A 26,211-nucleotide genomic window follows, 5' to 3' on the forward strand; every position below is an offset into this window, starting at 1 on the left:
ATTCTCCAATACGTGCTGCTGTTGAAAGAAGCTTCTCTCTTATATGGAAAAAAAATAAAAATAAAAAAAATAAAAAGAACTTCGCAGATCTGCAATATAAATAAAGCAGTTTCAGTCTTCTGTGTTGTGGAAGTTGTAAATCCCTGTGCTATAACTTATGTTCTAGGGGAAGTTATAAATCCTTATGCAATTGCTGACGCTCTAAGTATAGCCCAAACAGGTCAAACTCCTGAATATAATGTAGAGGAACGTAATATGTTCATGCAGAAATTAAGTATTTATTGCTGTGATCAAAGGCCAGGAGCACAAATGTGCTAGGCCCTCTATTTCCCAATTGCTCTATCTTCTGGAACTGAACCTTCATTATTCTCTCTGAATTAACAGACTTTGGGGTAAAAAAGTATGGATAGTAAAGATAATTTTATTTGGTTATAGCTTCCTTCAGAAGGGCTGGATTTTAACAGATGAGTAGTCAGGAATAACTCTAGATTATAGTTTAATTCATTGCCCATTGAGTTATCACACCTTGTGTTGTAATCTCTGCTTGCAGATTGCTATTTGGCCTTCAAATGGGCAAAAAGAACTATGCCAGAAATATCCTATGGCCAGAGCATAGAAAGTACTACATGTGCCGTCTGATAACACATTGGCATGTGAATGGTCTACAGCTAGGCTGACCAACCAGTCAGAAATGCAGATAACATTGATTTATTTTCCCCACCCAATTCTAGGACCTGCCTTATTTTCTTTTGTAGTCCAGTCTTTTTCCTGATCTGATTTTCTGCCATTGGTAAGATTTCCCTTCCTTATTTGTTCTTGAACCGCCAGTGTCTGCTGTAGTGGCCTTGTGCTCCATAGAGAATTGTCTTAGTGCTTTCCTACTCCTCTGCTTCCCTTTTCAATCATTTAAAGTGAAGTTGTTATTAAAAGTCACTTCCCTTTGAAGAAAATATCACTCTAGTTAATTGCTTATGATAGCTACTCAAGATCACTTTTTATTTGGAACCAAAATTTATTTTCATATTACTTATTTTCCATGGAGAAAGTCAGCATATAGCGTTCTGTTCTTGCAACCTGTAGTTTTGTTCAATTTTTCCTCTTCTCCATCTTCCAGAAAATCAGTTCCTCTTTATGGTAACAAGAAGTTATGAAATATTTTATATATCATCAAAATCAGCGCTCGCTAGCACCTTGGGTTGAGTTCCCATGTTAGAGCAGAAGACGCATTGATCTGTTACCCTTAGTCTGTCCAGTGCAGCAGCTGAGCAGAAATATTAGGGATTTTTTTTTTGTTTTGTTTCCTTTTTACTTTCTATGTCAGTCTGTCCTTTTCCTTCTATCTGAATTCAAACATTATTTATTCTGCTTGAGGAGGACTGTGGGGTTTATTCTTAATGACTTACAACTCTTCTGTGTGAGAAGCACAAGAAATGCAAACCAAACATACAAAATACTTTTTTATTAATAATAAAATGCTAAAGAGTGTTAGAGCACTGTTATAATACCAGTACTCCTGCCAGAGTCTTCATACATATGCACGATAGGAGACCAGTACATGGGAAAAGTACTATGAACGTGGGAGAGAGAAAATGAGTATTGATAAAACATGTCACATATTAAGAATAGTGCACAGGAAATAAATAATTTCAGTGGGTACACTTAATTGAAACAGATTAAAATCTAAATCTGTGCAGCTGATTAGCTGATTTTTTATTTTTTTTATTTTATTTTTTTAATCTTGAAAGGTCAACTGGGTTTTTGACACTCATAGTCTCACCAGAAACCTGTGTAAAAGACAATGGGCAGGGTGTCTTCAATACATTTTATTTAGAATGGACGTTTATGACTGGTCGTTGACCTTGAGATTCCATTAGCAGTAATGAAGGACAGGCAGTAACGCTTTTGCAGAGTACAGTAAATGAGGCATGTACACAGAAGAGAACAGGTCCACTGCTCCATGCTGTGTTGGGATGTGCCACGGCACTGTCACTGCAGTTGTAGTTCCCATAGCATGAAAGGAAGGAGTGATACTAACAGCAGTGAGACTGCTTTGGAAATATTTTTAGTTTACAGTGTGTTGGAGTTCCACTTCTTTCTCCACTTCCCCTCTTCCTTCCTCTTTTTCCTCTCTTCTTATTGGTATGATGCAAGTCAAAATTTATAATCCTCTATAGAAAAGAGGACAAAACTTGCTTGCCTAATTGAATAAGGAGTTCAGCTGACTACTGTCCTAAGGAGGTATCACCAAGAAATAAAATAAAATGTTTCTGGAGAGCCCTTACATGAAAATGTTTTCAACACAAATTAATCAAAAGATTTCAGACTGGCCTTGGGTGACATTTAGTGTACCCAGGAGCACAATATGTTGACTCCAGAATCATCATCTCCAAGCTCAGGTGGCCCTTCCCAGTGAGCTGGGATGCAAGCAAAAGGAGTGAGTAGGAACATGTTGCTTATGACACAATTTAAATGTGAGAGAAAAGCATATAAGAGTTGGAAGCAGGGAAAGGTGACCAGTGAGGAATTTAGAGGTACTGTCTGAGTGTGCAGGAATGGGAGTAAGAGAGCGAGGGCCCACCCTGGAAGGACGAGAAGATATTTTACAGATGAAGCAGCAGCAAAAAAAATTTTTAAGAAAATGTGGAGCTGCTGCTCAATAGGTAGCAAATAAATAATAATAAAAAGAAAAAACAGTGACCACTTTGATTTCTTTGAGCACTAGCAGTCTTGGTAAAATGATGGAGGTTTTAAGGGTTATTTTGGATAAATCTTATTTTTAAATATAAATTCACCTGAAAATCATTCACTTCCATGAGAAAAGCAAGTTTGCTTTTGGAAACGAGGCTTGATATCTTTTGTCATTATATCAAGCTGAAAAAGCAATTTTGAACCCCCTACATACACATGATTTTCTTTCAAAACAAAAGGGAGAGAGAAAAGAGGAGCTGTCCCCACTCCAGCAGCAAACTTTACTTTCTGTTCCCTGCAGCAACCACCTTCATGGCCTTCTCCTGAGACATGGGGATCATTCCTGCTTTATTTGGGATGCTTTGTAGCATTCCTGATGTGATGTGCTTCTGCTTAAAGCACACCGCTCGTGTGCAGCAGCAGCTCCTGAAGCTGCTAAGCCTAAACTGCCTGTAAGACAGTAAAGCTCAAGACTTTCAAGAATATCATCTTTAAGCTAGCATGTGGAGGTTTATAATGTTATGGCCAAGGTGCAGGAGACAGCCTTGCCTGGAGAAAATGTTCAGCTTGCTTTAGAGTTAATAAATAAGCATTGTGAAGGAAAGAGTGAGGAGACAAAGGGGTACAAATGCTGACCTCATCTTCCCACCAAAATGGAAGGTGGCAGGCCAAGCTGCTATGAAGGCGGCTCCTTACTGAGGTGCATGCTTTTATGCCCTCTCTCATGAAAGGAGTGGAACCTTTTCTATTTCAGAAGGCCTGCTGGGGTTATTTTCTTCTTATTTGTAGGAGTTCATGCAAGAATGACTCTAGTAACCACTAGATGTATCTGTCTATTGTTTTGCGTCTTCTTTTGTAAGTTCTTTTGAAAAATTGACAAGTGGAAATTTATGGCATGTTGATATATACTAAGTTAAGTATACTCAGTGCACAAGTTGATTGATACTGTGCTTACACTACTGACTCCAGTTTAAATGCTCAAAGGTCCTGTTTGAAGTGGGAAATAAGAACTGCTATCCAGGTTTTACGTATGCCATGCTAATGGTGCAACAGTAAGATGGGACAGACTTCTCTTTAAACATTCTTATTCATTTTGGCACAGGTGGGCAAGAATTATACTGGTGTTGTAGACAGAGAAAATCTTTGACAAATACTGTGACCAGACCCACCAGAAAGGTGGAGCTTATTGTATAATCATTGTCTTCCTTCTTACATTAGTAAGCATTAAGTCAATCCCTTACCTGATACACATTGACTGTATGCATCCTTGACTCATTTAGCGTTATCTAATCTGATTAAAAATAACATATTTAGTATTATTCTTATGCATTAAGGATATTTTCTTGGTTCTCGACAATATTTGTAATGTTTTCTCTTTCAGCCTAAAGATCTCTGGTTAAAATGAAAGAATAATAGTGTTATATGCTAACATGCCATATATTAGAGGCTTTGCTTCTGTATAATAACACAGCTTTGAAGAAACACCTTTATTTTAAATAGATATACATTCATGAGATACATATTCTCTAATCATTCTCCCTTGCCAAGTATGTTTTTAAAAATATTTTGGCATTTAACTAAAATACACATCTTCATCTTGTTAAACTGAAAGTAATAACTAAAACAGTGATTCCGTTTCATTTGAAAACCACGGTTGGTTTTTTTGTTTGTTTGTTTGAGTGCATTGTAAGCCTAATTTTGAAGTAAGCTTTCATTGGCCTTTGGTTATAAAATTAAAATACTTCTTTCTTAAGTCTTAATTTAGAGTTTACTGCAGCAGAGTTGTTGAGAGACATAAGCACTGGTTTACTGGGAAGCCAGTGAGACCAGGCGAGGAAGATTTCAAACTGAGTATCATCTTCTTTTTCCAGATAGGTTTTAACAGCAGTGGATTAGTACTTTTCAATCTATTGCTTATGTTTGCAATTGCAAGCTAGAGTGCTGTGAAGTGTTGAAAGACTGGAAGAGCTTTTCTCCAAACAATATTTTTAGGCATTTTTGCAATAAGGACAGTAGAGTATTTTAGTGTTAAAGCAAAACTGGTTTCCGTGCAACTTGCCATTTGTAGACAAAACTGTCTTTGAGATACCGGCATAAACTATTATGAAATCTAAGTAATTGAGTTTCATGGTGCAGCCATGTCCACCACTTGAACTGCCCCTCAAAAGCTGTAACCTCTTTCTTCATTTAAAAAAGTAAAATCCAAAGCAACTTGTTTAGTAATGGGAAAATCTGCCTATTAGGGCATTCCAGCTTTGACTGTGTGGTTTCTGTGATTTGGAGTTAGCTACCCAGATCTTGGGTCTCATTAGTGTTGAGGGTAAAATAAATAAATAAATCCTTCTCTGTGAGTAAGTATAATCAGTAAAACACTAAAATAGTCTAATGTGACTTTCTTATTAAGGATGACTGATGGTTTGGTTCTGCATAAGGTCTTTTGATTAGATGGTTTGCTCTGTTTTGAAAACATGTACCTGTTTGTTCATCCTTTTCCAAGAACACAGCGTATTTTATAACAAAGTAGTAGAGTTGGCTTGGACCAAATACCAGGAAGAAAAAAGGAATTTTAGTCTTTAATAACATATCAAATCCTCCCCTTATACTCTAAATGTGGAACACAGGAGGGTTCAGCTTTACATCATATTACTGTTTAAGCTGAAAAGTGCTATTTTTCATTCTTAGTGGATTGAAAACCTGGGAAATAAATGCTTGTTTAAAAGTTACATATAGCCTATGTCACTTTGTTATATTCTGTTTTCCTGTTTCCTTAGTTCAGACTTTCTCAAGTAAAGCTAAAAAATTAAAGCAAGTTCTGATAATCATATAGATTCTGTTGTCTCCTAATAGAAATATATCGAGATGTCGTACCTATCAGCCATCTTTACATGAGATATTTAGTTTTTAGTTAAGTTAAAAATTCTACCCTTTTATCTGGAGTTTCAAGAATGACTATGAGAATAAAATTGATGTATAAATGAGAGAGATTTCAAGAATATGCCATGGGATAACAAACCAATTCAATGTCATCAGTGCAGATGAAGAAAAAAAATATAAACTTCTGAATACTGAGAAAAGAACACATTCATCATGGTCTGAGTTTGGGAATCAGTTTTTAGAATGGTATGTTAGGGCTTAAAGTCAACCATTACATAAAAGAATGAACTTTTTTTTTTTAATTTATAAAGCAAGAATTGCAATACATACAACAAATGGTATGTGAGAGCGTGGAGAGAGTTTTGCCCTTTTTTTTTTCATTCCTAGCCCCAAACCTCCAGCAATAGTACAATACGCAAATTCTAGCTGCTATTGATGGATTTTATGGCATTTTATTCATCTGTCAAACTTTACATTTAAATAGAGTATCAGGAAGCTGCTCCTCATTTATAGAGAAAACAGTCACCTTAAAAGTAAGCAAAGGTGTACGACAGCAGTTCTAACTGTGGGCTCTGATTTCTGGTAAGGTGTAAAACACTTGTGGGCATATTTACGCACACATTGTGTTATGAAGAGACACTGCTTATGAAGAAGTTCCAGCAGATAAATGTAAAAGCTTTGGCTTTTTTTCTGTTCTAACATCTTGTTTAGGCCACTAGCCGACTGTATTTTTTTTCCTGAAATTAAATTTATTTGATATAAAATTGGAAATGTATTCTGAACTGATGTTTAGTATTTCTTTAGCTTTGCCTGTTGACTACTGCAAGAGGATAAAAAGCTACAACAAAATGGTTAGCTGTTATGTTCATAATGTAGCAGAACAATCTAACTGGAATAATGCAATTTAAACACAAAACAATTGTTTGTAGTTCAACTATATAAAGAAAACAGTGGGTACCCTAATTAAATAAGAAATTATTTTCTATTTTACTTAAATAATGGTACTGCAGAATGTCAGAACTGTCACTATAAAGACAGAAAATTAGCTTGTGTTAACCAACAGAAAATCAGTTTACGTTGTAAATATTTGTAAGAATACTGGAGAGAGGTAGGATGAGGCCTGTACAAATTAGTCCTCTTCTCCTTTCTTGACATTTTAGCCATCATTCTTCAGACTTTTTTTAGCCTAAAAATTGATTTATATCAAGGAGTTTATCCTTCACTGTCACAGAAGATGATACCATGGAATTCAGCTAAATAAATTGATTTAATGGTTTGACAAAGGAGAAAAATTAGATTGGCATTACAGAGAGACATTTAATAAGGATAAGAAATAAAGTCAAAGCACTTGTAATGCGTGTCTCTTACTGTTGTTCAAGTGTATCATTTAAAATACTGTTGGTAACTGCGGAGTGGGGAAAGACTGGGGAAGTGAGCCATAAGCAAAAGTGTTGATTGACATTTAAAAAAAATGCTACATTTATTAGTTCTGAATGAAAATTATCAAGTCATACTTGACTTGTGATTGTAGTTCTGTACAGGTGTTTGCAAAGCCCAGCACGGGTGATGGAGTATTTTAAATAAATACTTTTAAAAAGTATTTACAGGCAGAATCTGCTAGTTGGAGTGTAACATACAAAAACTTGAAATTGGAATTATTATAAAATTCAGCTTATTATTTAACTGAAAGTAAAGATGAAGGAATGATAAATGCAGCTATTTTACATAGTGTTTTGTACATGTAGCTCTCCAGAGATTTTTGTTATCTTCAGTTTTTCTGCAGTTTTTCTTCAGTTATGAGGCATTGACTGAATCATGTGCAAACAGAACTTTTTCCTTAGTCTGTTCTTAGCAAAGGAAGGGGCGCTTGGTGTTGTCTGGTCACCTGCAGTCCTGCTGGAGGAGTCTGCTAGTAATTCCAAGCACGGCATTTTTATAGCACTTGACTTGAAAGCACACAAATAATTTTACATGTGAGTTAAGCATGTCTCCCTGTAAAGGTAAAGGCTTGTGTCCCTTGTTATATATTAGAGATCTGCATCACGGAGACATATGATGACTTTGTCAAGGTTGCAAAAATGCTTTTAGGACAGAGCCAGGAATTATTCCAGGAAATGTAGCATCCTACACTTTTGTTTGTTCCCTAGATGAGAATTGTCCACCTTTCTGACTGCAGAAGACCTTTGCTTTGGTTATGTCTTCTTCTAAGGTCATGTTGTATTTTTTTGCACTTCTGAGCTGGCAACCTGCAAGATTGGAGTTCATTATTTTAGAGTTTCCAATAAAACAAATATTTCTGATCAGTGTTATTTATGGTTCCATTCAACTGGGTAACCAATGAGACCAGTGAGACCTGAGGAAGCAGCGTGAAAACTAAGCAACATTTTCTTTCTGGAGATATGTTTTAATAGCAGAGGGTTTATATATATATATATACGTATATATATATATATTATTTTTTTAATATGTATTTTATTGATACTTGCAATCGTAAATTAGAGCATTGTGAAAAGTCAAAGGACTGGAAGGGCTTCTCCAAAATGAATTTTCTGACACTTTAGCACCACTTCTTCAGGTATGGATGTGATTTTAGAAAGTTATGTTCGGTCAGAGAAGGTGGGTACAAAATTAAAGCAAGCCCAGGGTAAAGTAGAGGTCCCTATTGCTTGTGGGGTAGGATCCATGCACCTCCAGGCATTATACTATACGTAGCCTGATAAAAAAGTCTTTACAGTAACTGCATGTCTGGATAGAAAAGTTTTACTTATTTTTAACTTGGAGGAAAAGAATAATTGTGGGCCTCAAAGGAGAAAAAGGCCTACGATCATTTAGGTTGAAGTGCTTCTTAATTCAAATGGTGTGCTACTTAGAGAATTTGATAAGAAGGATTAGAACTGGAAAAGAAAGACATTTTTAAAAGCAAAGCTATTACAGGGTTCATTACTTTATTTATACGTTCTCCAAAATCACATGAATGAAGGAAAAAAATGAGAGAAAAAAATACTGGCTTCACTTCAGAATGTCAATTACTACTTTTTTAATCCTCTTTTCACAATTTATTTGACATCTTGAACAGTAGCCAAAAAAGCTATTATAACTATAAAACATATTCATTGGTATAAATCTCATTAAGTTGAGCAATTTAATTAAGGTATTGACATGCTTAATTGATACGTGCAGGGAGAGACCATTTTCATATCTAATTTCCATACGCTTTCTGCTTTTAAAAAAACTAGCTCCGTAAAAATGTTATAGATTCAGCTAAGCCCTGTCATCCCAAAGGAGCACTTGCTACCATTTACCTTGATTTAGAGCCAACTACTCTTCTAAGTGGAGCTCCATTAAATGGATCTGATGTATGCCTGACTCAAACATGCGTCAGCTTCTCTTATGATCAATAGTGGAATATTTATATTAATAAAGCACCAAGTTAATTAAATAAAATAGTCTTCTGGGTAAACTTAAGATACTAGGGGATGGGCAGAGAATCAATATATTCTGCCATTTGAACATTAACTATGTGCTCTGAAATTTTATGTTATCTTACCAAAGATGCTTGCAGTGTAGAAGTCTCAAATACACAGAAACTCCCAATGCAGAAAGCTCTGAAGCATCCTGTGCAGGATTTGCTTATCGAGTTAGAGAAAAACAAACAAGGAAAAAAAGCTTTTATCTGCATGGCAAAACTACTAAACCGCCCTCTTTATTCCTACAAACCCATTGGAAATCCTTTTTGGGGGAGGAGGGGTTGGACTGGACACAGTCACGTAGGTGTTTTCCCAGTTGCCTGAACTATTGCAGCCCTGCTGGAGAAGCAGCGTGAATGCGAAACTGCCACTTCGAGTTTGTTTTGTAAGTGGGGTCACAGGCCGTCTGTTTCGGTTTTGAATGAAATACCCTAAGGAAACTTGAAAAAAATGCCTTTAAATTTGCTGGCCACTCATGAGTACGTGTAGTGTAAGTGTGGAGCGGGGACTGTGCTCTTGTGCCTGTGCTGAAACCCTCTCAGACGCAGCTGGGGGAGAAATTTCTGCATGAGTGGGTCTCTCCTGAGCACTATGGAAATGTACCTCTGCTCAAAATGTAATCAGAAGCCTCAGTCCCAGATTCACATCATTATTTTGTTCTGAAAAGACAAACTCTGCTGTTCTTGTGGTATTGATGTAATTTCTGTAGCATGCAGGTGGCCTTTGAAGGAAGCAGGTCTCCTCAGGTACCACTGTAACGCACTGATACTACTTCATCCTGCCTTTTATCTATACTTTAGGGTTTCAATTCAGTACAATAAAGTGAAAAATGTAACTAACACTGCTGCTTTAAAAGAATGTCTGAATTTGACAACCAAAAGAGATATGTGAGTGGTAGGGAAAAATCTTAATTCCATGTTAATAGGTTAGTAATCAGCTTGGATTTTGTTCTGAGTAAAAATGTTAGCATCTTTTTGGTCAGGGGCACCATGGCATTGCCACAAGCAGTCACCCCTGGTCCAGAGGGGAGCAGCTGCATGCCCCGGCCCTCCATGAGCTTGGCCAGCAGTGCACGATCCTCACCAGTGCTGGGCTCCTTCTCGCTCTCCTCATGCATCTCGGAGTCATTTGGAAGGTAATAAGTTGAACTGAGGGAGTTAGAATATATCGCTACAAGTTACTTCAGGCCTCCTTTCTCAATTTTAAAAACCTAGAGGAGCCAAACTGACAAGCAGTCCCTGCCGAGCAGGCAGTGTTTTCTGCATGCCGCACGGCTGTAACACGGGGCCAGCATCTGACTGGAAGATGTCAGTGAGACACCTTGCCTTGACTTCTCTGAGAGATGCTGTCTGCCGTGTGAACTGTACAAAATCATCATGTAAACCCAGAGGGGGGTAACATGGATTAACGTACAGAAATTATTGAAATAATCAGTAAGAGTAGTTCTGGTAGAGCAGAAAATGGCACTGAAGATTTCCTGTCATGTATGATTTCTCACTTGTTCACAGTGGAAAAGCTGAAGGAATAGTCTTCTCTCTCTTCTAGTGAATTTTGTCTTCCAGTAGCTAATTTCGGCTTTTACTGAAAATATTTGACTTTGTTTCTATTCTTATATCGATATGGAACCCTCAGAAGAAAACATATATATTTCGTGTGGTTAATACTTCCAACTGTGCTTCATAGATGGAGAAAATTTCTGGCTCTTATGTAATATTGCTAATCAAAGCATGCATGTTACATGTGAAAATTCAAATTATTTAAAGGATGTAAAACTGTGCTTTTGCTATATTATCGTTTTTGGTCAAGTGTTGGTAATACATCCCAACCCAACCATTTAATGTTGGTTTGCCTTTCTTTTTTGATATCATTCTTATGTTATATGATTTAGAAAGACTGAACAAAGAGTGCAAGCTAGAAACCATATTGGAACCATATGTACTATAGTTGGATATAATCTATATCATAATCATATAAATTTAACAGGGTGGGATAGGTTTAGGTAGAAAACCACTTTCTGGGTTAGACGTAGTTCCCTGGTATTTAGGGTTGTCTTTCCAGAAATCAGCTTTTCAAAGAAAGGGTGAGTGATTGCATCTGAGCTTGGGTAAAAACAGATTCTACCATGAACCAAACAAAACCCTTTGCATATGGAACTGCAGTGCAGAAATGATTGTATTTTTTGTCTGACTTTTAGATTCTGCCTCTTGTTTTATTTATTTTATCTAGGTGTCTGAAAGTAATGATGCAAATAAAAAAATACCAGGATGTAAACTTTCTGAGCTTTATAATGTAGTGTTTTTTTAATAAGATAGAACTATTAGTGTCATGTGAAAACGTTTCAAGTATTATAGTATCAAATACAAGACTTAAGGAGATATGAGTTCTTTAAAATATGTATATTTAATGTGGAACAAACATTTTGCAGGACAACATGCCTCCATGTTCAGTGTTAGATACAGCTGTGGCATTTAATTTTAGTGTTTCTTGGGCAATCAGTTTATTTCTGAGTTGTTAATTGATTTTCTTATTTTTGTTTTCATTTTGGCAGTATGCATTAATTTTATTCAGAATAATAATAATTGAGGATGCCCTCCTCCTGGTCAGAAGCTTAGACAGATCCCTGCAAGAAATAATAAAAAGAAAAGTAAAAATAACGTAAAAATGCCCCAAGCTCTCATTATCACTTGCATTGATTGTCTTTTGGCAACAATCTCAATGCGTCATCTAAAGCAGCAAGTAAAGGGGCTTCCGCTGTCTAGGCGATGTGAGTTCTGTCTGTGTTTGAGTGTGATTTTTTCCAAGTGCAAAGCTCTGCTTTGAAAGTAAAGTAAAACACCTTTACCATCAAAAACATTCCTGGCAATCACTTTGTACTTAGTGTTAGCGTATACGTGATGCCCTTTAGCTAACTGTTTTTCCAAAAGCTTTTTGAAGTAGTTTATAACACAACAGCTGTGTCGCAAATTGAAGAAACTTTAGTTTGGGTTAATTAAAAGCCAAGTGTTATTGTCAGGTAGAGTTTCTTCTGCAGACTCACGTAGCTGCAGTGGACTTTAGAGAAAGTTGTCATACTTCCCAGCAGGGATGAAGTCAAATCACTCTTGAATTTGATGTTCTTTGATTTGAGAGTACTTCAAAGGTAGAAGAGTCATGTGTAGACTTCTTGTTGCTTCTCTTTGGAGTCTGTTATGCAGGAGGCCCTCCTCCCTCTCCCCAGTCTATCAGCTTTTTTTTTTCCCCATTTAATTTAATTTTCTGAGCTGACATTGTCAATCTGAAATTCAGTAACATGCTTGACAGTGACTCAGAGGAAAGCCAAGTTCATTTTTGGAAGTGGCTTTATGCAAATAAATCCTTTTGCAGATCACTGAAGCAAGGCATTTGCTGATCAGTCAGAGTGGTGCCCTTGTTTCTTGTCTTCTTCAGGAATGAAGCTCACAATGTGCCGCAAGGATCTTTCTGTCTTATTTTAAAGAGTTCATGTGTGCTTATGAGTATTTTTGTGTCTTTGGGGGTATGAAGTGAGTCTATTTCCTGAGTAGAATCTGGAGGTTTTCAGAAAGCAGACTTGCCGAACTTACCTTGTAACTTATTCAGGCCAGACTTGCTTATAAGTGGCAACGAAGTTCTAGGGAGACTGTTAATTCTTGTGAATTGTCTTGGTTTTAACTTCATCTTTAAAAAAGCTTTAGCTCCTTGGTAGGTGTTCTACCAAAACTTTAAAGTGACAACACATTCAATAGGATGAGTGACGTGATTAGAAGTTGAGTTTTCTTTTGGAGGAATTTATTCTTTTACATGCACATGTTAGCAGAAAAATAGTTTGTATTAATTTCTCTGTTATGTTAATTAACATGTTCATTCTACTAGTAAACTTTGATTTTATTTTCTGAAATTAAAACACCTTTTATTTAGATTAATATTTTTTTTTAACCTAGCAGTATTGAATGATACAATTTCTATGCACGGAGTTTAGCTTCTTAGATAGTCATTTAAGAAAATAAATGATTTGGTTATGCTTCAGTGAATCTTTTCTTGTATGTGTGGATCAAGTAGTGGAATGAGGTTTGGAGGTATCATTCAGCTGTAATGGTCAGGGCTGACCTGCTCTGAAATAATTGAATAGCTTGTGGGTTTGTGGAGCTTACTGTAAAAGGGGATGATAGTATTACTTAAACAGTTGCGTCTTACATGAATATCCCCAATAGAGTTAACTACTTTATGGTATTACATACTGGTCTAATAAATCTAAATATAATACCCACATAGAAAAATGAATTAAGGATACAGACCAGTCTGAAGAGTATCTTCTTACATCTGCAGTGTTTCACAGAGGCTTTCAGGGATTAAACTATTCATGGTAGGAAAGATATATAAATGTGAAGTCATAAAGTCAAAATAGAAGCTAAAATATTGTGAAAGAAGGGGCAGGATGCATAAAACTGTTTTGTCCATTGTCTAGAGCTTCTGTAGTTGTTAATGGAGCACAGACTGCTGAGTGTCTCCACCATAGATTTTCCTGGTACAATATTATAGTTTATTTTTAAAAGCTCAGTTACAGCTAAAGCATTGGTGTGTCCCTTTTACATTGTTATACCTTCTACCCCAGAATAATAACCTCATGATAACCAGGGCTTAGCTATAACCAAAATGTTGCTTTCCTTACTGAAGTGTATTCAGATAGTTTGCAATTCATTTCTACCTCACCAATGTGAATGAAATGTCACTGTAGTTGGTTTTACTATCCATGGATTGTGTATAATTTCTATTACCTCTGTAGTCACAGAAATGCTTATGGTGATTGTGCAAACAAATTATTGGCCTCTTTCTGGAGAAGTTCATTAAAAATAAAGCCTAGACTTTTACATATGTAGTTGCTCTCTACTCCTATTAAAATAGTCTATTTTTATAGCCGAAACACAGGATCACAGCCTGGATTAAACAAATACTATTATGACCGTGATTTTTATTCTGTATGTTGTTTCAGTGAACCAGATCATAACTGGTCAGGGAGGTATTTTTCTTAAGATATCAGTAAAGTGCAAAACGTTATTTGCTATAAAAATGCTCATCATTTAACAAATGCAGGACTAGGTCAAGAAAGACCATTGAAGAGCAAGTCTCCTTCCAGATGCTGATCAGTTATTCGGTGATGGCACAGCTTATTAGCTCATGTTTTATATTTATGATTTCATATACTTATCCCCTAAAAGTAAAGACTCACCATATTTTTAAGAAGACATGACCAATAAACTGCGGATACCTTTTTGCTAAGCAATCACACCGTGCTTAACCAAAGCTAAGGATCTAATCTGTGGAGATCAGAAGAGGGTCATATTGCCTCTGATTTTTATTTACTATTTACAAATATACAGGATGCCTTTCCAGCACAGCATAACTAATGAAAGTGTAAAACACAACAGGTCAACAGTGCAAAAGCTATGTTTTGAACTAGCTTGAAAGAGAGAAGCCTCCATATTTCTGGATTTCTACTTTCTAAAGTAATAACATTAAAAAGCAGCAAAAGAAGTGTTTGCATTCATACTCTTTTAACAGCAAGTGAATATTTACAAAAATGGAGGATCACTTAGAATCATTGCCTTCTGCTGATGTCAGTGCTTGCTGCTAACTCTTTGAGGTGCATGATGTTCCTGCGAAATCATTTTAGTGTCTCCGTGTTGTAATCTCACTGGGGTGGAGGGCGGTGTAATAGAAGTGCCTTGGTAGAATTTGGTATTGCGTAGGAGCATCATCACAGTGGGTCACTGTAGTGTCTGTGATCCAGTTGCAAATGTGTAGTGGTACTGGATAATTCCACATTAAAAATAAAATTATCTTTCAAACAGAATCCCTCTTAAATTCATTGTCAGCCAACATTGCTGGTTTGCTGGCAGGCCAACCTTGCCACCTGTGATAAGCCTCAGGGTACAAATTGCATAGAATGGAATACCCAGTGTATCACCCAGTGACTTGCAGCTTTTTTCCTGTCTCTTCCCACACCCTGCTAGAGTACCTCGCTCCAGTCACTGTCTCTGGGTCTTACTGGCTCATCTATTAAAATGAAGAATTAATTTTCTTGATAATGCTTGGTAAAGCACTAAAGACCTACATTAAATGCCACTAAAAAAGAAGTGTTATTGTCATTTATTTGTCAGAAGCTTTATCGTATTTCTAGAGGAGTGCTTCTCTTCTTCAAGTGTTTCCTCTGAGTCTGCTGGCCATCATTTGCCAGTTCCTGCTCCTGAGCATATTGAAAGTTGAATGTAAAGACACTGAGGTACACTTTGATTTTTCTGCTTACATTCCAAAGGATAAAATAGATGCTGCTTTGTAAAACAAAAATCTGATTTGTCTCAAGATGGGTGGTTTTAAAATAAAGGTCTCCTAAATACCGTCTGATCAGTATTTAGTCAGTATTTTGGAAGTGGCAGGAGGAAGAAGAAAATATTTGCCCTTAAGAGATAACTGAGACATAGATTATTGTTCATGTAAAATTATAAAAGTATTTGCTAACTTTATAAGGAATAATCTGGTAGATTTAATTTTCTGGGTTTGTTTTGGGTGCATTGACTGCCAAATGTAGCACTGTGTCTAATTTAGTGAAACTGAGGGCTTTTGTTCATCTGAAGTGACTGGGCTTTTTTTAAACCTCTTGCAAAGAGTACACAAATGTGTGTTCTCTGTTCTCATAAGCATTTAGGAAAAAAAAAAAAAAAAACACTTTACTGAGAGACTCCTGTAATCTCATTAGGACAGTAGTCATGAACCTGTCCAAATCCCCAAGTCTGTGCAGGTTGGAGCTGTTGAAGAGTTTTTATTAACAGATGGCTTTTAATTTGGTCTTGGAGAAGGAGAAAGGTTTTGCTAAAATAATTATGTACCACTGAGGTCTTTTTCTTCCTTGACTGCTTGTCTAACACCCTTTCCCTGTCTTCAGGCTCAGCCTATATTCAGTGTCCTGCTCTAAATGTCTGTGCACGTCTATGTGACTTGGGTTAATGAGACTTTGTGAAGCTCTGAGTGCACATTGCATTACCGAAGGGTAGAGTTACCATCTATCACCTCTCAGTAAAACCTGATCAACAAAGAAATCCTGGTGTTTGTCTTCTGCAAGCTTAGCAATAGTGCATGACTGTGTGAAAGCGCTGAGTACTGGTTTAGTTGGAGTCTTTGAGCTAAATTCCCTCCCTTAAAACAAACAAAACTAAGCCAGAAAGAGTTCCTCAACAGTTTCCCAGAGCATGAATTGATATTTAGCTGTATTGTGTAGCAAAAGCACAATCACCTTGAATTGCTCAGGGTGCAAAACATATGTAGGACCAGCTCTTGTTTTGCAGAACTCGGATGCTGTCAACATCTACACTTTTACTGCAGGAGTAGCAGGAAGATATTTTTTTCCCTTTAGAAAATCAGCAGCGATGCCACGTTTCCAGCGAGTAATGCTGTACAATACTGCTGTACAATACTGCTGTTCTTAAGCTCTTGCCTTGTAGCCCATCGGCAACAAAGCTTATCCATTTTTCTTTTTAGACAGAGAGCTATAACTGCTACTTTATGATAGGTAAATACCATCTTTTACAGTGAACATCCTGAATGAGAGAAGTTGTGGCTTCACTGAGTGCATGAGGCCCCTCCTGAGTATGGAGGTGCTGTTGTGTCAGGCTTGCCGCAGCTTGTTCCTATTGCTGTTGGAGGGAGGCATTTTGTCTATGCTTTTCCCACCTGGAAGATGATAAATATCTTGAATATGTCTTGCATATTTACAAGGCTCAAAGTAATTCAATTGTCCTCAGCAGTGGAGTCAGTTATTTGTTAATCCAGCTATAGAACAGGAAAAACCCTAATATTGAACAGCTTTGCAAATACTAGGACAATAGCTCCAAGACAGGAATAACAGTTAGCTGTTGAAAGTATTAGATAGTATCTTAACCATTAAAAAGCTGCCACACAACTTTGGCAGAGCAGAAAAAAATCTTTTTCTCTTTTTCGCTGTAAGTGAAATACCGATTTAACGCGATACAGACAGAGGCTTATTAAAAGTTGTGGTTGAACAGATGTGCAGAGTCTGTGCTGATCTGATTTCCAAGTCTGCACTCTTGAGCTCGTGCGTACTGGTACTTATACCTCTAAGCACGTTTGCCACACACGGAGTTCGCACCCATTTCTTGTGTACCTGGTGATCACTTTTGTGACTCTGCCTTCTTAACACACACTTTTAAAGCACAGCAACCTTGCAAGTGCATGCTTAGTACAAAGAAGACAAATCTGCATCCTTTTCCACTGTTTCCTCAGAATGAGTGACCGGAGCTGGGTAGGAGGATGTGTGGGCATCTGTACTACAGCCATTCTGCTGCTGGTTTTATGGTGCTGGTCATGCTGAGCTAGAGGCTGAGCAGGGCTTGAGACATTGCAGGTTGTTGTGGATTGTAATAGAAACTCTGGGAGAAGACAAAGCTTCCCTGGGAATGGTGCACCTTTAGCCAAAAGAATAAGTCTCTGCCCGTAATCATGTTCTGTGCTGGCATTGTTACAGCAACATTGTTTCCCCTATGGATTTCCCTTTTGATTTCATGTGTTACCCCGTTTTGTCTTGCAGACTCTTGCCTTAGTATGCATTGGTCCCTTTGCCCTCTCTTTTCACCCTCTGGAAGCTATCTTCCATCTGACTCTTGCTATATGAAAAAGCTGACTTGCTTATCTCTTACTATGTGTTATTGAAGAGATACCTATTCTCTTTAGATTATGATCTCTAATTTTTCCCTGTCTGTGGCTCTTTAACTCTGTAATTGGGTTATTTAATTCAGAAAAACGTAGGATCGAGTTGGTGTATAACATGCTGTATGAATTAAAATTATTTCTAACGAGACAAATTGCAGTCACCAGTTTGTATTAAGAACGTGTCCTTTTGCAGAGTAATTTTGCCTGCCTTTAGCCTGGTTGAAGGTAGGTTGAAGAATAGTCCCTAACCTTTAATACTGCAGAAAATCTCAAGAGCATCTATTTTATTTTATTTTGGTAAATGCATAAGACTGAAGTGCTTTTAGCCCAGAAATGCTGTTTGGTGGCAGGATGTGAGCAAGGTACCAGTATGAATTAACTAATTCTCATTCTTCTCAGCCGCATGTGCTGTAACTGGAGTGAACCTAGTGTGCAAAGTATTTATTTCTTAGCACTGGTGGTAGCCATCGCACTTTCTTAAAACCAGCACCCAGACCTTTCCATTGTTTGCTTAGCAAATAAAACTAAACAACATAAACTTCCCAGTAGTACCATGTCAGGAAGTGATTGCGGGAAGCAACTGGTTAATTTGCAGTCTCCGGCTGTATACAGTTGAATCAATCACTGCTTGTCATATATTTTTCTATCAGCCACTGTAAGAGAGTTGTGTGAGAGTTCTCTGTGGTTATTCCAGAGGCACAGTAGAATTCTGGATAAGCTAGAAGGTATTTGAAGGAATCGTGTTAGTTAGACCAGATTTTCCCTTCTTTTTAGTGAACTTTGGTTCCACGTGTAATGGTTAATTCTGCGAGTTTCCTGTTTTATTCTGCAATCAACATACAATGATATGCTGGGAAAGATGCACACTAGGCTGTGAGCATTTGCTCACAGGTTTTTTTACGTCTTCTCATTCAACTCCTGTGACATTCAAGGGAAGTTCCGTTCTTGAACGGATAACGGTGAACAATGATTTCTCCTTCAGCCTGTTTGAGCAGGAGAAATAATAAGAGTGGCGTTCAAGCACAAGAAGTATTTCCCAGACAAGCTGCTTTTCAGGCTGTCCTTCATTTAAAACAGTGTTTTGAACTTCAGAATCTGTACACCAAAAAAGATGTGGAAAATAACTGGTAAATACACGAACGGATATATATATATATATATATTTCCTCCTTGAAAAGGTAGACAACATAAGCAAAATGCTATCGATTTTGATTTACATATGCTACATCTAATTTTCAGTACCATCGTAGCTTTGGAAGTTGTGTTGAAGTAGCTATTTTAATGTTTTAGATCAGTAGTCCCAATGAAGACTCCATGTTCCAATTAACTGATTTAAGTTCTGTTAAGGTTGCAAATTAAAAAGCAAAGGGGAGGGGGGTGTAATGTATTGTATGGTTGCGTTAAACAGTTGACATTTCACTTAGGATGCAACAGCTAGCAGTAAAGCAGGAAGCTAAAAAACATTTGTAGCGAAGACTACAGAGGCACTTAGAAAACGTCAGCAGTTTGGGTGTTTTTCCTTTCCAATCCTTTTGTCAATAAGGCTCTTGCAAGTCACATCTGAAGATCAGCAAAACAACATTATACTTGCAGAGAGAGTTAATCTCTGTCCAAAGCATTTTAGTTGAATTAAAATAAAAACTAAAAAATCCATTGACTTGCGCCAACTCCTGCCTGGGTTTGGGTTAGACTAACGTGTGGCGTGCCGTGCAGTGAGGGCAGGAGAGCAACAGCTGCTGCAGCTGTTAGCTCGCCACCTCCGGGCTATGGACACTTGCAGTCCGATCATGAAAGTCTCCGTGGCCCCATTTGCCCACCTGCGTGCTGCGAGCGCTGTTCCTTGGGGGCCATCCCTGCAGCCTTCTGGCTGTGCAAGCTCTTGGCTGCACCAGACCAGCATCGTCCCCTGCTGGGTTCTCACCCAGCGGCTTCCTCCGTGATCCGTTACCGCAGCCTTGGCCAGCAGTGTCCATCGGACAGGACAGCTGTGGGAGGGAGCAGGGGCTGCTTCCCAAAAGAGCCCGGGCCTTAGTGAGGAGTGGCTGCTTCCAGAACCTCTCGGCCATCCACACCTCTTGACAGTTGTGTGGCAGGTTGAACTGGATGAAACTTGCCTCTGGTTATTAAAATCCCCAGAAGAATAATTAAATTTGAACACATTTGTTTGGCTCAATGTTGTCTATACTTACCAGGAAGCAAATACAGGTGTTTCTGTTGTGGCTGAAGGGAAGTACCAATGCCCAAGGAGAGATTTTTATGAATCAAGGGCAAGTTTTCTTTCCCAAACCACCTGGTCATCGACACTTTTGGAGAACTGTGCACACTCAGACAAGTCTTTAGCTGAGGACAGTAACCATACATCACTAAATAGCTCTATCTTTTTTCCCCTTGGTTACCTACAAATGCATCACAAGGGGTTGGGCTTGCTGCTTCCTGTATAAGTAGGACCTTTACAAACAATGACATGCTAACACAGCTTGTGTTTAGGTCAACTGCTTTTGTTCAGTGCTCTCTCTATTATCGTCTATTAAAACAAGGATTTGGGGAATTGAATGTTTCTCTAAAGCTGGATTTTTTCAGCACATTTCCTCCTGAAGGATCCATCATGCATCAGGGCATGGAATTCATCTTCTGTTATGAATACACGTGGCTTAAAACCTTTGTCTAAGAAATACGAAATACATTAGCTATCATTTATTTTTCTACAGATTCATTGTTTATTTTTTCTAGAATATCACAATTCTTTATTGTCTGTTTGTTTTGTGTTTTGTTTTGCTTTGGGGTTTGTGGCCTCAGGTTAGTTTATCTGTTTTTCTGCAGTTACTATTAATAACCAATGTTTATTTTACATACTGTCAGGGACAGCTTCCCATTATGTCTGTTATGAGAAGCAGGGAATGAAAACCTGGAGCTCTCTGATAAACTGTGTGGACAAGTTGCTCATTACAGCCCTCTACTCCCAGCAAATTTTGTGAAGTGCATGGGCTGAGCCTGGTGGAGTTTGCTTGCTTATGAAAAATGCTCAACAAGAGTTCGGCACATGGCTAGGAAGCGAGGAACGATTTTCCTAACTCTCCCAAAAAGGCGTGATCGTAATGGTGAGAAGGCAGTTATGGAAAATGAAGCATGCAGCTGTGAATTTTCTTCTGTGCTGCAGCACTAATACCATGCAGGTTGTCAGTTGTTCAGACCGCTAGAGATATTTATGAAATCGGTACACGATACTAGAGATTTAGAGAGGCGGTATTGTTAGCTAGAGAGTGCCTAAATGGAAAATAAAATTAATGCAATTTATGAGAAGATTGTCAGAGAAAATCAATCAATTTCCTACAATCTCCTGTTTTTGCCTTACTGCAGGGGAGATCGGAGCATAAGGAGAAAGCAGAAAGCTGTGATATAAATTGGCCCTTTCAGACCATAATAATATTAGAAAAAATACTTTACTTTTATTTTTTAAATTTATTTTTAAACCTGATTTGAAATAATGCACAATAAATACTGGACAAATGTAACTTGAGGTGTTGGTGGGTTTGATTTATTTTATTTCATTTTGCGCTTCTACTTTTTCAATCCCTTTCTCCTTGAGGTCGCGTGGCTTTTTTGCCATCAGTTCTTGCTAATTTTTTGCCCTCCCAAGCAATTTTGTCACACTTTCACCATTGGCTCAAGTTCTGCTGTGCCTCACTGTCACACCTAAGTGACTCCTTGTCCCGAAATCCATCTTCAGCAGAAGATTTCCTTCTTACGGGTCTGAAAGGCACTTTTCTTACTACTCCTCTGCCTTGGGGTTGCCTGATCATTTGTCTGGGTTGAAGGTCTGTCTTTAAAGAACTAATATTTTGTTGCTGGCAAAAGAAAGGGGAGGTGAAGGAAGGGTCACGGTGTGGATCAGTGTTAAACAAATTGTGAAGGTCACAAAGAATTTTAATCTGGCTTGAAAAAGAGACTTGTATCCAGCAGCACATTTTTGTTTGTGATAGCCTGAATGAACAATTGTGGCTACTTTGAGAATTTGGTGTAGACTGCATGACTGGTATAAATTGAATTAGTCTCATGACAAGGACATAGTCTCCTTTTTTTCTATCTGCCTGATGGAAAACAGAAGAAAGCCCTGCGTGACACGTCTTGACCTGCAGTGTCAATGTGGGCTTTTGTGACAGGCTCTGATTTCTGGCCTTTCATTTGATCAAGCCAATTTGGTGGAGGCTAGAAAGGAGGCTTGCTGCAACATAAAATGTACTTACAGCAAAGAGTATCTGGTGGCCAGTACAGATGACTGCCTTTCAGTCTTAATAACCATTAGAAAGCCAGGCTTTCTTTCTGAAATAGGGGCAAAGTCTTGGGTTTGTATGACAAAGTGACACAATCACGCCAATTAATGTGCTCTGTAACACCCTGTACTGGGGTATCACCTTTCTCTCTCCTTTCCTCCAGCCATCCCTGTGCCCTTCGTTTCCTCCTTTTGCTTATTTCTTCCATTTTTCTCTCCTCACCTTCTGCCTTCTTTTCATCTTTCTACCCTTAGTGCTTCCCCCAACTTTGTACCGAGAACCAAAGTGAAATCTCTCCTTGTCTTCCATGCCTATGGTGCTCCAGCAGAGAAATCACTGGGAGCGCTCCTTTTCCTTAGCGTGACGACATCCCAGCTCTCTGGTTTTGTGCCTGGTTCCTTCCCAGTGCCTGCTCCCCTCCCCCTGTTGTCTCTGGTAGGGGTTGCACAATGGGAAAATTGCGGATGATATATTTATAGTGCATCAAAGAAAGGGAAAAGCAACTGAATGCAGCTTAAGTAACAGAACGCCACAACCTGCGGGGCTTCTTGCTCCACCTGCACTCACCGTGTGGATGTAATGGTTGAACCTGAAACGTTTTGTAGCATTTAAAGTACCACAAAGACATTCTGAATTGCTGTTTTTTAAACAAGGTTTAAAATTCTGCTCTTCCCACTGACACAATGGAGTGTTTGTTTGTTTTTAATGCATTGTACCTAGATCTTTTTTTTTTCCCATAAATTTACAAAACAATCTAGGTAATAATTGTCATGGTTTTCTTGAATATTAATTTCAAATAAGAGGATATAATCTGAGAATGTGTCGCCCAGTGTTTTTACAGCTCATAAACAGTAGTGTGGTGAGAAACATTTGCATTTACACTATGGGGTTGCAATTTTGAGGCGTAAGATTTATCTGCAGGTACTGTGGCAGTGTGTCACGGCATTGTGCCTGTGTCATGCCCACATTTCGGTGATGTTTTCTGCAAGCTCTGGCATTTGTATCTCAGACTCTGGTGGTTTTGTTTGGACAGTCATTTTAGCTCATGCCACAGACCTCTAAGGAGACAACGAAAATTTAACGTATGTGTGGTGTAACAAATTCAGAAACATCTACTTTTCTAAGAATGTTTTGTTCCATTACATCATGTACATTTGAGAAATGTGTTCTTTTTGTTAACATAATTTATTTTTTTTCTGTTCCTTTATCCAGAGACCTCAGTGAAAACCAGATAAAAGGAATTCCTAGAAAGGCCTTTCGAGGAATCATAGATGTGAAGAACTTGTAAGTAACCACTTCATTAATATATGTGGTAAAGAAAATTATCCCTTTGTGGTGAAGAAAATCATCCCTAGGTTACCTCTGGCAGTTACTATTCAAGTACAATGTGGTCAACTCTGCAACACAAAAGGGAGCAGTGGACCCTGCTGTGAACAGCAGGCTGTCATCAACGGCCCCGTGCACTACTTTGGTCCACATGTACACTGTGCAACACACCTGGAGAAGTTTTGAGCAAATAAAAAGTACACTTAAAGGCTTTACCTCTCTCTGCAGTGTTGCTTCAAAATCCAGTGAAATCATGATCCAAACCTTGAAGCATAGCCTTTTGGGGGATAAAATTGAGATATTTCGCTTAGCTAAAATTTGACAGTCTTTTGAAAATTAATGTTTTTTAAAAGCAACTAAAGGAAGAAAAATGGGTTTTGCTGTTTGTGTTAATGAAGCTTGTCTGTCTTAGATTGGCCTTTGCCATTTTATAAAATCTAGTTATAAAAATGTGTATAGAAAGACACTTGGTTCTGTATTTCCAGGGCTGTTTATTTTATGTAGCAGAAATGCATTTGTGCACATCCATGCACAAACACACCATTGCATTTCACCAGTGAATACAATGTGGATTGCAAAAGGAGATAACAGCCAGCAAGCTGGCAGAAAAAAAAACAATTTCCTGAGCAAGCTGTCAGCCACGCTCAGAGCCACTGGTATTAGCAGAGTTACCTCACCAATAGCTCAGGTGGAATCTCAAACATAAAATACAGTAAGGGTAGTGTAAATAGTGTGGATTTTTTTACTTTACTTAGCATAAAAATCAGCTGAAGGGGATGTAAAAAGAAACATGTCTATGAACAGCCTTGCAACATACTCCCCTCCCCTCTCCTCCCCTCTCTCTTCCCCAACGAACCTCATAAGTTCCCAGACTAAACTTTTTCTACAGGCAGGACGGAAACTGTTAAGGGCGGTCAGCATGACTCAGAGCATCACCACATCTGCATCCCAGCACCAAGCGCAATTCTTGCACTGTCTCTGTAATAATGCAATAATGCTTTATTGCAAGAGTTGTCACATCACTGAGTAGTGCAAGGGAAACACTGCTACAAGACAAAAGCTGCACCTTACCTCCCCCAGGCTGGGAAAAATAGGCACAAGAGCAATGCTGTGAGATGCTCCCTGCTTTCTCTGAGCCCTCTGCAAGGTTCCCTTGGACACTTTGGCATAAAGAGAATGTGAAGACTTCTACATGTCATGTAGCATTAACAGCTGTTTCTGCAGGCATTTGGCACGCTAAGCTTGTGATTCATCAATGGTTTGTTACTTCCTTCTATTCAACAGTGAGTTTAGCTTTTCAGGCATGGAGGCTTTTTTTCCTGAATGCCATACTGAGAAAGCACCTCTTAAGGAAGTACATTACATTCATCTAAACCTGGGCTTTTATGTTCCCCTTAAGTGGAAGACTGTTAGAGGACCTGTGTGAACAGGTCTAGTTCTTAAGACAGGAAAAAAGAGTGAAAACTCCGGAGAATATAGCTTATAGAGGGGAGAAGTTTGTGGATTTTAGACAAAAGCACAATGCTTTTGTCATGTTAGAGTGAACTTTACTTACTCTGTGTAATCTAGAGGAACAATAGATGGTGTTTTGTTTCAGAAAATCTAACTTTCCCAGCCATAATTCACTGTTAGTTGTCTAACTTCATTTAAAGTAGCAAAGTTTGCATTCAGAGTTGATTTACGCCTCTCTGGTGAGCTGTCAGAAAAATCACAGGTGTTCTTTGATTTATGCAGCCAGCCTCAACACAGAAGGAATCAGGGTCTCACCTTTGCCTGAGCTGATATCAAGGGATGGCTGGCTGGAGTACTTACACAGACTCTATAAATGTCAGGATCTAAAGCTTTAATAAAAATTGTGACTGTCAAGTTAGGCAGTACCTATTATTTTGCTGTAAAAGGCACAGTATCAGAAGGGCTTCCTTGCAGTCACTCTTTCCACCTTTCAGGAATACCGATGTTATCCCAGAGACAAAATAATTCTGGCTAGAAGCCATCTCTGGAGGTCATCTAGTTCAACCTCAAGCTCCGTAGGAGCACAGAGCCCAGTGCTCTAATTAACAGATCTGCTTATTTCAGCCACGAGTCCTGATTATTGTTTAGGCACATAGCAGGAGAAGCAGACTTTTCACTAAGATCTGTGGACACTCCTTGCTAATGAACACATGAATTTTATGTCCAGGGTGGTTCGTTATGATGACTGTTACTTCCAGTCAAAGACCAGTGGCCTACGAGTTGCTGAGAAAAAATGGGACAAAGTCTTGCTGTTGGAAACACACTAAAATTTCTGCAGCGATAACTGAGGGTGTGATGCAAGTTGAACAAAGTTAATATTTAAAGCCTTAAGCAGAAAGCTTAAACATGCCAGTTCCCATTCTCAGCCTGGCTTTGGCAGCCAACATGCTCCCTCCAGAGTCACAGAAATGACCATGCCAATGAGCACTAGTGTTTGAGCACCTAGAGGAAGAAAATGAGTCTCTGCTTTTCAGTGCCATTCAGCTGTTCAAACACCTGCACTGCTAATCTCCTGGTGGCTCTCTGTCTTATATGCACTAATGTGATAGCAGCAGGCTTGGCTGTTTCTGTGGTTATCAATTTGCAGATTTATTGTACTGGTTCAGAGTTCTTTCAGCCTATAAAGCACGTTTTTGAGGGATCTTTGAGACTTAGACACAAGAAACAGTTATATATTCCCCCATACTCCTCAACCTTTTCTAATTTATCTTTAGAACTCATGTAGGAAAAGGCTGGCATTGAATTATCTCTGTTTTCATGGCATAACATTTACAATGGCCTCAAATTCTTCCAGTTTAAAAAAAAAAACTCTAAGTTTCATGGAAAAAAATAATACCTCTGTAGGTTTTATGATA

The 26,211-nt window shown here is 38.3% G+C and overlaps 1 protein-coding gene across 12 annotated transcripts in view; it reads left to right on the plus strand.

Moving 5' to 3' along the window:
• SLIT3 (slit guidance ligand 3) overlaps positions 1-26,211 on the plus strand; it is a 512,565-nt gene that overhangs the window by 239,813 nt on the left and 246,541 nt on the right. For all 12 annotated transcript variants that reach the window (XM_080555212.1, XM_080555205.1, XM_080555208.1 and 9 more), the window contains one exon: positions 23,231-23,302. In XM_080555212.1, coding sequence (XP_080411338.1) covers positions 23,231-23,302 — 72 coding nt within the window. The remainder of the gene's footprint in view (positions 1-23,230; positions 23,303-26,211) is intronic.

The sequence above is a fragment of the Anser brachyrhynchus genome (assembly GCF_964034855.1).
Source record: "Anser brachyrhynchus genome assembly, chromosome: 14".
Lineage (NCBI taxonomy): Eukaryota > Metazoa > Chordata > Aves > Anseriformes > Anatidae > Anser > Anser brachyrhynchus.